This window comes from Oncorhynchus tshawytscha, linkage group LG29 (assembly GCF_018296145.1).
Source record: "Oncorhynchus tshawytscha isolate Ot180627B linkage group LG29, Otsh_v2.0, whole genome shotgun sequence".
NCBI classification, from domain to species: Eukaryota; Metazoa; Chordata; class Actinopteri; order Salmoniformes; family Salmonidae; genus Oncorhynchus; species Oncorhynchus tshawytscha.
Genome location: NC_056457.1, coordinates 17261039 through 17274750, shown reverse-complemented (window position 1 = coordinate 17274750; position 13712 = coordinate 17261039). Strand labels below are relative to the sequence as shown.

The following is a 13712-nucleotide window of genomic DNA, read 5'->3' as shown; positions in this document are numbered from 1 at the left end:
CTATCTAATACTTTCAGCAGTGCCTTGTGGTAGGAGTTATAGTGGTGTTTGGAGTTGGAGTTGTGTTGCAGACACTGTTGAGTAACTCTTGGGCAGACTGCCAGCCTTCCCTCTTGATATTCTCAACAGTATTGTTGCTCTTACCAGAAGTGGGTGAAGTCGGGTTGATGGGTGTTGCTATGGTAACTGGGGCCATGGTGACTGGTTGACAGTTGTTCTGGTCCTCGTCCTCTCCGCCCTGGCAGTCTGTCACCCCGTCACATAGCTTGGTGAGTGTCACACAGGTGCCATCAGCACACAGGAACTGACCAGGGGCACAGGTCACTGTCACATAAACAAAGGTTTAGCCACCACGCAGGGGGGGTTTGGACGTGCAAAATACACATGAAATAGGAAAAATATAAGCACCCACCAGTTATTATATTTTTATCGCATTCACACAGGTACATGCATGCACTCACACAGACCCGCACGCCTGCCTTGTGGTGTTTCCAGAGGCCTCAGAGCTCTCAATGCTGTTTGAAAATGTGTCATTTCTAGGAATGTGTCATTCGTACTGTATCAGTCAATGTCAACCTGCTTTAAATGAATTACACATTGCAGTCGAATGTATCATGTCAATATGTCTATTGTTTTCAAGTGATAGTGAGGACTGATTGTAAAGATTCATGTACCTTCGGTTGAACAGACGGCTTCATCGGTGCCAGAGGGACAGTCTTTGTGGCCGTCACACACCTTGTCTGCGGGGACACACTGGTCCCCAGGGCACTGGAACTCTCCCGGGGCGCACACACACCCCCTCTCATCACTCAGATCCCCACAGTCATCATGGCCATCGCAGCGGTGGAGGTAGAGCACACAGAGGCCCCCTGAACACAGGAACTCCCCCTGGCCACACACCACCCCGCACTCTGACCACACACAAAAACACTTGAACTTGAGAGGGAAAGACAATAATAGACTCGTACATGTAAAGTATAAAATCTAAGGAACGTATGTATACACTAACAGAAATGGTTATAGACACGAACATACAGTGCATTCGGAAAGTATTCAGAACCCTTCCCTTTTCCACATTTTGTTACGTTACAGCCTTATTCTAAAATCGCAAAATAAATTGTAAGTCCTCTGCCTCCCGAGTGCGCAGATCTAAGGCACTGCATCGCAGTGCTTGAAGCGCAACTACAGACCCAGGTTTTATCCTAGGCTGTGTCGCAGCCGGCCGCAACCGGATATCACGAAATTGGAAAAAAGTACAAAAGAATGCAATTATAATAATAATCTCATCTATCTACACACAATACCCCATAACACAGGATCCTGAGTGGAGCAGCGGTCTAAGTCACTGCATCGCATTGCTAGAGACGTCACTACAGACCAGAGTTCGATCCTGGGATGTATCACAACCAGCCGTGATCGGGTGTCACATAGGGTGGTGCACAATTGGCCCAGCATCGTCCGGGTTAGGGGACGGGTAGGCTGTCAATGTAAATAAGAATTTGTTCTTTACAGACTTACCTAGTTAAATAACGGTTATATGAAAAAAAATATGTATCATAATATTGACAAAGCGAAAACAGTTTTTTTTAAATGTTAGCAAATGTTATATAACTATTCAGACCCTTTGCCATGAGACTTAAAATGTAGCTCAGGTGCATCCTGTTTCCATTGATCATCTTTGAGATGTTTTTACAACTTAATTGGAGTCCAACTGTGGTACATTCCGTTGATTGGACATGATTTGGAAAGGCACACACACACAGGTTCACAGTTGACAGGGCTAGTCAGAGCAAAAACCAAGCCATGGGGTCAAAGGAATTGTTCATAGAGCTCCAACACAGGATTGTGTCGAGGCACAGCCCTGGGGAATGGTAGCCCAAACAATTCTGCAGCATTGAAGGTCCCCAAGAACACAGTGGCCTTCATCATTCTTAAATGGAAGAATTCTGGAACCACCAAGACTCTTCCTAGAGAAGGCCACTCGGCCAAACTGAGCAATTGGGGGAAAAGGGCCTTGGTCAGGGAGGTGACCAAGAACCCAATGGTCACTCTGACAGTGCTAAAGAGTTTGTATGTGGAGATGGGAGAACCTTCCAGAAGGACAGCCATCTCTGTAGCACTACCCCAATCAGGCCTTTATTGGTAGAGTGGCCAGATGCAAGCCACTCCTTAGTAAAAGGCACATGACCGCCCGCTTGGAGTTTGCCAAAGGGCACCTAAAGGACTCTCAGACGATGAGAAACAAGATTCTCTGGTCTGATGAAACCTAGGTTGAACTCTTCGGCCAGAATGCCAAGCGTCACATCTAGAGGAAACCTGGCACCATCCTTACGGTGAAGCATGGGGGTGGCAGCATCATGCTGTGGGGATGTTTTTCAGCGGCAGGAACTGGGAGACTAGTCAGGATCGGGGGAAAGATGAACGGAGCAAAGTGAAAACCTGCTCCAGAGCACTCAAGATCTCAGACTGGGGTGAAAGTTCACCTTCCAGCAACACTAAGCAGACAGCCAAGATGCAGGAGTGGCTTCGGGACAAATCTCTGAATGTCCTTGAGTGGCCTGAATATACAGTGGGGCAAAAAAGTATTTAGTCAGCCGCCAATTGTGCAAGTTCATTGTGCAAGTTCACCAAATACTTATTTTCCACCATAATTTGCTAATAAATTCATTAAAAATCCTACAATGTAATTTTCTGGATTTTTTTTCTAATTTTGTCTGTCATAGTTGAAGTGTACCTATGATGAAAATTACAGGCCTCTCTCATCTTTTTAAGTGGGAGAACTTACTAAATACTGTTTTGCCCCACTGTAGCTGTGCAGCGACGCTCCCCATCCAACCTGACAGAACAAGAGGATTTGCAGAGAAGAATGGGAGAAATTCCCCCAAATACAGGTGTGCCAAGCTTGTAGCATCATACCTAAGAAGACTCGAGGCTGTTATTGCTACCGAAGGTGTTTCAACAAATCAGAATACTTATTTCCCCATTTTTTTGTAATTTTTTTTTTTTACAAAAAACAGTTTTTCTTTGTCATTATGGTGTATTGTGTGGAGATTGATGATGTAACGTAACAAAATTTAGAAAAAGTCAAGGGGTCTCAATACTTTCCAAATGCACTGTACACACCTAGGCTTGTTAATACTAATATGAAATTTGACAATAATAGACACCTACACACATCGAGTACAAAAACACACTTATGGACACTAGACAGACATACATTTTCAATCACACCCACCTTGCTCGTCAGACCCGTCAGCAAACCCACAGTCCAGGCGTCCGTCACACACGCGGCTGGCAGGCAGGCAGTGCCCGCTGGCACACTGGAACTCCCCCAGCGGGCACAGGGGCACAGGGGTGGCAGGCCCACAGAACTCCTCGTCTGATTGGTCGGCACAGTCCGGATGCCCGTCACAGCGCAACGCCAGGTCCACACAGGGCCCACTGGCACAGCGGTATTGCCCCGGGGTACAGGTTGAGGGGCACAGCTCGTCAGAGCCGTCACCGCAGTCGTCCTCGTTGTCACACACCCATAGGGAGGGGACGCAGCGTCCCCCCGTGCACAGGAACTCTGACTCCTGACAGGGGGAGGGAGGTGGGCACGGGGAGCCCTCACATTGCCATAAGCCCTCAGTACATGAGCTGGAAGACCGCAGATATACAGAATACATCAAACCCATAAAAACACCTTCCAGGTACACATAAACACACAAGGCAAATCCTAACAGGACATACTATCGAAGTTAGTATCCTTTCTATTCATTCACCCAGCCACAGAACCTACCACAAAACCTATTCACACAACTAATAAAATGTTCCTCTCAGGTGTGTAAAATGACAAAATCAGTCTAGCTGAACTGAGAGACATGTGTTACCCATGTCAGAGACGCAAACTCGGTCTCAACCTTTAAGTCCTTAATGAAGACTCATCTCTTCAGTGGGTCATATGATTGAGTGTAGTCTGGCCCCCTTGCGTTGTGCCATGGTGGAGATCTTTGTGGGCTATACTCAGCCTTGTCTCAGGATGGTAAGTTGGTGGTTGGAGATATCCCTCTAGTGGTGTGGGGGCTGTGCTTTGGCAAAGTGGGTGGGGTTATATTCTTCCTGTTTGGCCCTGTCTGGGGGTGTCCTCGGATGGGGCCACAGTGTCTCCTGACCCCTCCTGTCTCAGCCTCCAGTATTTATGCTGCAGTAGTTAATGTGTCGGGGGGCTAGGGTCAGTTTGTTATATCTGGAGTACCTCTCCTGTCCTATTCGGTGTCCTGTGTGAATCTAAGTGTGCGTTCTCTAATTCTCTCTTTCTCTCTCTCTCTCTCTCTCAGAGGACCTGAGCCCTAGGACCATGCCCCAGGACTACCTGACATGATGACTCCTTGCTGTCCCCAGTCCACCTGACCGTGCTGCTGCTCCAGTTTCAACTGTTCTGCCTTATTATTATACGACCATGCTGGTCATTTATGAACATTTGAACATCTTGTCCACGTTCTGTTATAATCTCCACCCGGCACAGCCAGAAGAGGACTGGCCACCCCACATAGCCTGGTTCCTCTCTAGGTTTCTTCCTAGGTTTTGGCCTTTCTAGGGAGTTTTTCCTAGCCACTGTGCTTCTACACCTGCATTGCTTGCTGTTTGGGGTTTTAGGCTGGGTTTCTGTACAGCACTTTGAGATATCAGCTGATGTATGAAGGGCTATATAAATCAATTTGATTTGATTTGATTTGTTAGTATCAGTTTCGACACCCCAAATGAAAAGCCCACATGTCAAATTGGCCTCACACGACACGGGTGATGGTTTATGAGTTGAGCCGATAGGCGAGGGGACAGACTGACCAGTTCTGGCAATGCTGGGTGATGCTGGCCCCGGGTGGGAAAACAGAGGCTGCCCACTCACACGGACAGAGTGCGGGCGCCACGCAGCCTTCACCTGTCGGTGGAGACAGAGTCAGGGCAAGGATATGATAAAACAGGGAGTTTCTGGGGCGTGCAGGGTTTTGTTCCAGCCCAGCACTGATACATCGCATCTAATCAACAACCCGAATGGAGGTCCATGATAAGTTGAACCAGGTGTCTTAATGCTGGGGTAGAATAAAAGCCTGCACATTCCCAGGCGCTCTCCAGGACCGGTGTGAATGATGACAGATGGGAAGGAACTGGATTGAGATGTAGCCCTTGCTGTCTTACTGTGGTGGAGAGTGCCCGCGGGGCAGAAGCAGCCCTCCACACAGGAGAAGGCTCCACACTGGGAGTCAGGGCTCTGGGCTTCACTGGGACAGGTGGGAGAACAAGCCGGCCCACAGGCCTCATAAACCAGACCATTCTCACACTGCAGGGCTACACAGAGGAGGGGGAGAAGGGTGGAGAGAGAGGGAGGGAGGAATGGAAAGAGTTCATCTACATTTTGTCACGCAGGGTGTAAACATGTGTAAAAAGGTCTATCCAAGGTCTACCCAATTCAAATGAATGTTGCTCAATCAGTGTCAATGTCCAATCCGTGTGTGTGTGTGTGTGTGTATGTGCGTGCGCGTGCAAGAGAAGCTGTACACACGGCAGAGTTCCTGGGACCGCCAGGGGATGTAGACACCACGCCGGTTACACTCCTCAGCGTAGGCAGCGATGGCTGTACACAGACACTCACAGTCCCCCCCAGAGTCACATCTAACACACCCAGAGAACAGGGATTAACACATTGTGTTTCATAAAGAGTCATTAGTAGATTAAAAACCTGTATTGGAATAGGATACTGGTGTTCTAAACTTGACCTAAATATGTAATAACCTCTCTTACCTCTATTTAACCTGTTCTGCTATCAATTTTTGTTTTAGGATTTCTGACCCTTTAGGACTGATGCGTTGTTAGATTTGTGGAAGCTTTGCAATCCTTAATAGCACCTCTCCAGTACTGTGATTTAAAGGTTAGCCACTCACCCACAAGCATCAAAGACACACCAGTCATAGTACTGCTGGTAGGGCACCTCAGGGTGGCACAGAGAAAATAGGTCCTGGGTGATGACAGCACACCTCTTTCTCCCCCACGTCACCCTGTGAGGGTTAATCTGGAACAGGGGACAAAGATTAAGGTGTATGTGTGTGTGTGTGTGTGTGTGTGTATATGTGTATGTGTATGTGTGAGTGTGTGTCACTCACTGTGCCACTCTCTGTGTGTGTGTGTGTGTGTGTGTGTGTGTGTGTGTGTGTGTGTGTGTGTGTGTGTGTGTGTGTGTGTGTGTGTGTGTGTGTGTGTGTGTGTGTGTGTGTGTGTGTGTGTGTGTGTGTGTGTGTGTGCCACTCACAGTGCATGGGTCTCGAAGGTCCTGGTCTTGAACATCTGGGCAGGAGGGGCTGACCTTCCAGGAGTTGCCAAACAGCTCGGCTGTAGACTCCACGCTACCCTGGCGCGTGGTGAAGTCATTCTCTGTGTCCCCGTCAAAGTTCCCACACAGGCCCCCCACTCGCCCTCTCAGATGAGCCGCGAGACGCACGTATACACGCATGCCTAGAGGAGTGGAGAAGAATGGTCAGGACTTCAGACTGATAACTATGTTTGCTTTGTCAATAATCGCAGTCAATAATCACAGTCAATAATCACTTTCTATGATCACAGTCAATGGTCACCGTCAATGGTCACAGTCAATGGTCACCGTCAATGGTCACCGTCAATGATCACAGTCAATGGTCACCGTCACTGGTCACTGTCAATGGTCACAGTTAATGATCACAGTCAATGATCACAGTCAATGGTCACCGTCAATGGTCACCATCAATAGTCACATTCAATGGTCACAGTCAATGATCACAGGCAATGATCACAGGCAATGGTCACAGTCAATCAAATCAAATGTTATTTGTCACAAGCGCCGAATACAACAGGTGTACACCTTACAGTGAAATGCTGACTTACAAGACCTAAACCAACAATGCAGTTTTAAGAAAAATAAGATAAGATAGATAAGCAGATAAGTAAATATACATAGATAAGTAAATAGATAAGTAAAATGACTGTAGCGAGGCTATACAGGGTCAATGTGCGGGGGCACCGGTTAGTCGAGGTAATTGAGATAATATGTACATGTAGGTAGAGTTAAAATGACTATGCATAGATAACAAACAGAGAGTAGCAGGGGGGTGCAGGGCAATGCAAATAGTCTGGGTAGCCATTTAATTAGCTCTTCAGGAGTCTTATGGCTTGGGGGTAGAAGCTGTTTAGGAGCCTCTCGGACCTACACTTGGCGCTCCTGTACCGCTTGCCATGCGGTAGCAGAGAGAACAGTCTATGACTAGGGTGGCTGGAGTCTTTGACAATTTTTAGTGCCTTCCTCTGACACCACCTGGTATAGAGGTCCTGGATGGCAGGAAGCTTGGAACCAGTGATGTACTGGGCCGTACGCACTACCCTCTGTAGTGCCTTGCGGTCGGATGCTGAGCAGTTGCCATACTAGGCAGTGATGCAACCAGTCAGAATGCTCTCAATGGTGCAGCTGTATGACTTTTTGAGGAACAGAGGACCCATGACAAATCTTTTCAGTCTCCTAAGGGGGAATAGGCTTTGTCGTGCCCTCTTTTTTTCACCTTTATTTAACCAGGTAAGCTAGTTGAGAACAAGTTCTCATTTACTGCAACCTGGCCAAGATAAAGCAAAGCAGTGCGACACAAACAAAAACACAGAGTTACACATGGAATAAACAAGCGTACAGTCAATAACACAATAGGAAAAAAAGTCTATATACAGTGTGTGCAAATGACATGGGGAGGAAAGGCAAAAAATAGGCCACATTGGAGTGATAGATGAGCAGATGATAATGAGCAGATGATGGTGTGTACGTAGTGATACTGGTTTGCAAAAGAGCAGCAAAGTAAATAAAAACAATATGGGGATGAGGTAGGTATATTGGGTGGGCTATTTACAGATGGACTATGTACAGCTGCAGCGATCAGTTAGCTGCTCGGATAGCTGATGTTTAACTTCTTTGGGACTGGGGGGCAGTATTGAGTAGCTTGGAAAAAAACTTTGTTTGACATGTTTCTACGAACTGTAACATGACTTTTTGTCTGAACCTTTGCCTGGACTTGCGTGTGGTGAATTTGGATTGTGTATTAAACGTGCAAACAAAAAGGAGGTATTTGGACATAAATTATGGACTTTATCGAACAAATCAAACATTTATTGTGGAACTGGGATTCCTGTGAGTGCATTCTGATGAAGGTCATTAAAGCTAAGATAATATTTATAATGCTATTTCTGACTTCTGTTGACTCCACAACATATCTGTATGGCTTGTTTTGTTGTCTGAACGCTGTTCTCAGATTATTGCATGGAGTGCTTTTTCGGTAAAGCTTTTATGAAATTTGATAAAGCGGTTGCATTAAGGATTTAAAATTCCATGCATAACACTTGTATCTTTTAGCAATGTTTATTATGAGTATTCCTGTAAATTCATGTGGCTCTCTGCAAAATCACTGGATGTTTTGGAACTGCTGAACATAACGCACAAATGTAAACTGAGATTTTTGGGTATAAATATGAACTTTACCGAACAAAACATACATGTATTGTGTAACATGGAGTCCTATGAGTGTCATCTGATGAAGATCATCAAAGGTTAGTGATTCATTTTATCTCTATTTCTGCTTTTTGTGACTCCTCTCTTTGGCTGGAAATAAGGCAGAGAATTTACCTAGCATAAACTTATAGATGACCTGGAGCCAGTGGGTCTGACGACGAATATATAGCAAGGGCCAGCCGATTAGAGCATACAGGTAACAGTGATGGATGGTATAAGGCGCTTTGGTGACAAAACGGATGGTACTGTGATAGACTGCATCTAATTTGCTGAGAAGAGTATTGCAAGCTATTTTGTAGATGACATCGCCAAAGTCGAGGATTGGTAGGATAGTCAGTTTTACCAGGGTTAGTTTGGCGGCGTGAGTGAAGGAGGCTTTGTTGCGAAATAGAAAGCCAATTCTAGATTTGAATTTGGATTGAAGATTTTTGATTTGAGTCTGGAAGGAGAGTTTACAGTCTAGCCAGTCACCTAGGTAATTGTAGTTGTCCACGTATTCTAGGTCAGATCCGTCCAGTGATGCTATTTGGGCGGGGGCGGGTGCGGGCAGCGAACGGTTGAAAAGCATGCATTTGGTTTTACTAGCGTTTAAGAGCAGTTGGAGGCCACGGAAGGAGTGTTGTATGGCATTGAAGCTCATTTGGAGGTTAGTTAATACAGTGTCCAAAGAAGGGCCAGATGTATACAGAATGGTGTCAGAATGGTGTCATCTGCATAGAGGTGGATCAGGAAATCACCTGCAGCAAGAGCGACATCGTTGATATATACAGAGAAGATAGTTGGCCCGAGAATTGAACCCTGTGGCACCCCCATAGACTGCCAGAGGTCCAGACAACAGGCCCTCCGATTTGACACACTGAACTCTGTCTGCAAAGTAGTTGGTGAACCAGGCGAGGCAGTCATTTGAGAAACCAAGGCTGTTGAGTCTGCCGATAAGAACACAGTGATTGCCTCCCGGGAGACGCAGTGGTTAAGGGCTCTGGGTTCGCGCCCAGGCTCTGTCGTAACCGTCCGCGACCGGGAGGTCCGTGGGGCGACGCACAATTGGCATAGCGTCGTCCGGATTAGGGAGGGATTGGCCGGTAGGGATATCCTTGTCTCATCGCGCACCAACGACTCCTGTGGCGGGCCGGGCGCAGTGCACACCAACCAAGGTTGCCAGGTACACGGTGTTTCCTCCGATACATTGGTGCAGCTGGCTTCCGGGTTGGATGCGCGCTGTGTTAAGAAGCAGTGCGGCTTGGTTGGGTTGTGTATCGGAGGACGCATGACTTTCAACCTTCGTCTCTCCAGAGCCCGTACGGGAGTTGTAGCGATGAGACAAGATAGTAGCTACTAACAATTGGATATCACGAAATTGGGGAGAAAAAAGGGGGTAAAAAAAAGACTGCACAGTACTGTCTTTTATCGATGGAGGTTATGATATCGTTTAGGACCTTGAGCGTGGCTGAGGTGCACCCATGACCAGCTCGGAAAAGAGATTGCACAGCGGAGAAGGTACTGTGGGATTCAAAATGGTCAGTGATCTGTTTATTAACTTGTCTTTCAAAAATACTTTAGAAAGGCAGGGCAGGATGGATATATGTTTGTAACATTTTGGGTCTAGGGTGTCACCCCCTTTGAAGAGGGGGATGACCGCGGCAGCTTTCCAATCTTTAGGGATCTCGGACGATATGAAAGAGAGTTTGAGCAGACTGCAGTTGCAACAATGGTGGCGGATATTTTTAAAAAGAGAGTGTCCAGATTGTCTAGGCCAGCTGATTTGTACGGGTCCAGGTTTTGCAGGTCTTTCAGAACATCTGCGATCTGGATTTGCGTGAAGGAGAAGCTGGGGAGGCTCTTGCAAGTAGCTGCGGGGGGTGCGGAGCTGTTGGCCGGGGTTGGGGTAGCCAGGAGGAAAGCATGGCCAGCCGTAGAGAAATGCTTATTGAAATGTTCGATTTTCATGGATTTATCATTGGTGTTACCTAGCCTCAGTGCAGTGGGCAGCTGGGAGGAGGTGTACTTGTTCTCCATGAACTTTACAGCGTCCCAAAACTTTTTGGAGTTAGAGCTACAGGATGCAAATTTCTGTTTGAAAAAGCTAGCCTTTGCTTTCCTTACTGACTGTGTGTATTGGTTCCTTACTTCCCTGAACAGTTGCATATCTTCACAACTGTCTTGGTGTGTTTGGACAATGATAGTTTGTTGGTGATGTAGACATCAAGGAACTTGAAGCTCTCAACATGCTCCACTAATGATCACCAGTGCGTGTGTGTGTCTGTGTGTGTTTGTGTTTATGTGTGTGTGTGTGTTTGTATGTGTCTGTGTGTGTGTGGGGGGGGGGGTTGTGTGTGTCTTGGTATTCCCTACCTCCGTCCCAGAGCAGAGTGACCCCCAGGCGGGAGGAGAGGGACACAAAAAGACCCACTCTCTCCAGAGTCAGACCGCTGCCAGAGTACGACTTCGGGAGAGTCACAGGCATGCTATTCACTGTCACGGCTTTACCTGTCACACACAGGGACATAATGGTGAACTTCTTGAGTCTGTATTGTTTTCATCCTGTTATGTTTATAGCTAACATCACGAGGAGTGACTTTATAACATGCAACATTGTATTTATATCTCTCAAAGTATCTTCTCTCACATACCATCCATCCACCCTCCAAACTCCACCCCTTCCTCTCGTCAAAAATTCCCTCCTTCTACCCTCCCACTCTCCCTCATCCCTCCCTCTCATCCCAACTCCTTCCATCTACCCCTCCCCCTTCTATCCTCCCTCCCTCTCTCCCTACCTCTACCCAACCTATCATCCCTGCTCCCTCCCTCCCTCTACCCCTACCCCCTTCCACCCCCTCCCCCTCTCTTCTCCCACTCCCATTCTGTCCTTCTCCCTCCCTCCCCCTCTCCCCCTCCCTCCCTTCCCTTCCTCTCCCTCCCTCCCTCTCTCCCCATACCCTCCCTCCCTTACCTCTTAGCAGGTGGATGGCGGTGTTGCCCACACTGAGGCTGACTGACTTGGTGCAGGTGACCCCCGTGCTGCCACAGGGCACGTTCTCCGCCGTCACACTGAACAGACCGCCCACTTCCTGCGCCAGCACATACTCACAGTCGCCCAGAAAGGAGAAGCAGCGTCCGTCGAACGTCACATAGTGAGGGTCACCCGTTGCCACGCAGGTCCCCGCACATAGGGACTGGCCGCAGTGCCAGCGGCGCTCCTTGCAAATGCTGTAGGGAAAGACCAAATCCCAGGCAATGAGGAGTTAAAGACACTGATGTGCATTTTGTTTTAAAGCGTTTAAAATATTGATACCATCTAATTCCATAGCGCCAATGTATTCTAATCATTTTGGATCGAAGCCTGCAGATTTCTCCTAATGCATATAGTTTAATAGCTTCATCAGAACAGACATCATGGAAATGGACTTCAGACCACTTCGGCACAGTATATAGCCAACTGAAAAACGTAGAATTGCGTTGAACTATTCCTTTAAGATCCACTGTATTGCCATTCAGAGTTCAGTGTTCTTTATGGTTATAAAGTGAACTGTTTATTGCCTCCATGTGTTAAACACATGTTAACCTAGGTGCTTACCACGTGTTGCAGTCTTTGGTGATTGTGTCATTGTTGTAGTACAGTCGACCATTATGGTGACACGGACACTGCTCTGGGAGGACACAGTGATTACCCTGGGGTGGCAGGAAAATATATAGGGGAACGGAAATAATGCAGACAATTACAATGATAGAAGCCACAATCTATCTGCAATATTAAAGCTGATTGTCTATAGCTGAGGGGTGACACATTTTAATGCTTCGTTTGTGTCTGGAGTTATTCACTGTAATCTTTAATTGCTGAGACATTTCTACTTCATTCTCTATGTGCTGAGATGGGAGGAACAAACAACCAGGTAGGAGGAGGGAGGGGCCCACCAGCAGGACGGTCCCCTGGGGGCAGACACAGCCTGCCCGTGGCTCTTGGCAGGGGGAGGTTGGGGGTCCAGGGGATGCCTGTCCCGGTGCGTCCAGACTGGAGCAGGTGAGTAAACAGGAGCGGGGAGAGAAGACCAAAGAGCCTGGACACTGGGCTACCTCTGGACACACCTCCTTTGTGCAGTTCCATACCCCACGCTCACACACACTACAATGAGGGGAGGAAAGTAGATGGGAGAGAGATAAAGACAGAAAAATAAGTGTGTGTGTGTGGGGGGGGACGACAGAAAAATAAGTGTGTGTGTGGGGGGGGGACACTAGCTTGTGCAACACCACGCTCAAGGTATATGTGCACAGGTCAATATATTAATTCTCTAAGCCAATCCTAAAGCTGAATTCAAACTCCACATTACCACACTATATTCAAACAGGTAATTAAAATGTCAGTTAGAGCTAAGTCATGGGTGGAAATTCAATGACTGCTGTTCAGGGCTACATAACCAGTATGCACCAGCCCGTTGACTCTTGCTGTTATGTGGCAAAGAGATGCAATGAAATCAACCTATCCTGATGTAGCAGAGAGCAGACCATAGGGTGATTTCATCAGAGCTCTTACACCACTGAGATTGGATGAGGGACGAACAAACAAATAACACATTGGAAGTATACCCAGTTACATATCACAGTACCATATCATGTCCCTGCTTGCAAAAAAACCTTCACATACATGGAGACATATATCTCGGTTTAGAAAGATGTATTCACTATTTATTAATGAACGCAGGTTTATAAATGGACCCCAATGGTAAAGTGTCACCAGGAAGTGAATCATTTGCCCAATGAATGCACTACTGCGATAAACAATGGCCCATAACTAATTTGAGCTTGAACCACCACACAGTTGACACAATGTTTGCTTTCATCCGATTTTTAGCAACAAACCGATTCTACAATGTCTACGGCGTCTACAAATTGCAAAGGTTACATTGGTAGACGAAGTATTTCTGTATCTGCCTTAGGTCTATCTGCACTGAGATCAAAGATAACTTCTGCTGACTCATGCCTACCTTCCCTTTATGAGAGCTGTTCACCAGCTTCAGACGATAAAGACCTTCACATGCTGTGCCGCCTTCACAAGCCGTGTCGGTCACAAAGAGACACAGCATTTATGGCAGAGATTGTAAAAATCGACCGGGTAACTAAGTTAATTATTATGCCATTCTGTATCTAATTTTCCTTCTCTCTG

At 47.0% G+C, this 13712-nt stretch overlaps 1 protein-coding gene across 1 annotated transcript in view; it reads right to left on the bottom strand.

The window, feature by feature from the left end:
- sspo (SCO-spondin) overlaps positions 1 to 13712 on the bottom strand; it is a 70646-nt gene that overhangs the window by 56330 nt on the left and 604 nt on the right. The window contains 12 exon segments of the mRNA XM_042308449.1: positions 145 to 324; positions 675 to 911; positions 3236 to 3639; positions 4828 to 4921; positions 5179 to 5328; positions 5543 to 5652; positions 5922 to 6049; positions 6287 to 6489; positions 10907 to 11041; positions 11505 to 11761; positions 12129 to 12223; positions 12467 to 12674. Coding sequence (XP_042164383.1) covers positions 145 to 324; positions 675 to 911; positions 3236 to 3639; positions 4828 to 4921; positions 5179 to 5328; positions 5543 to 5652; positions 5922 to 6049; positions 6287 to 6489; positions 10907 to 11041; positions 11505 to 11761; positions 12129 to 12223; positions 12467 to 12674 — 2201 coding nt within the window.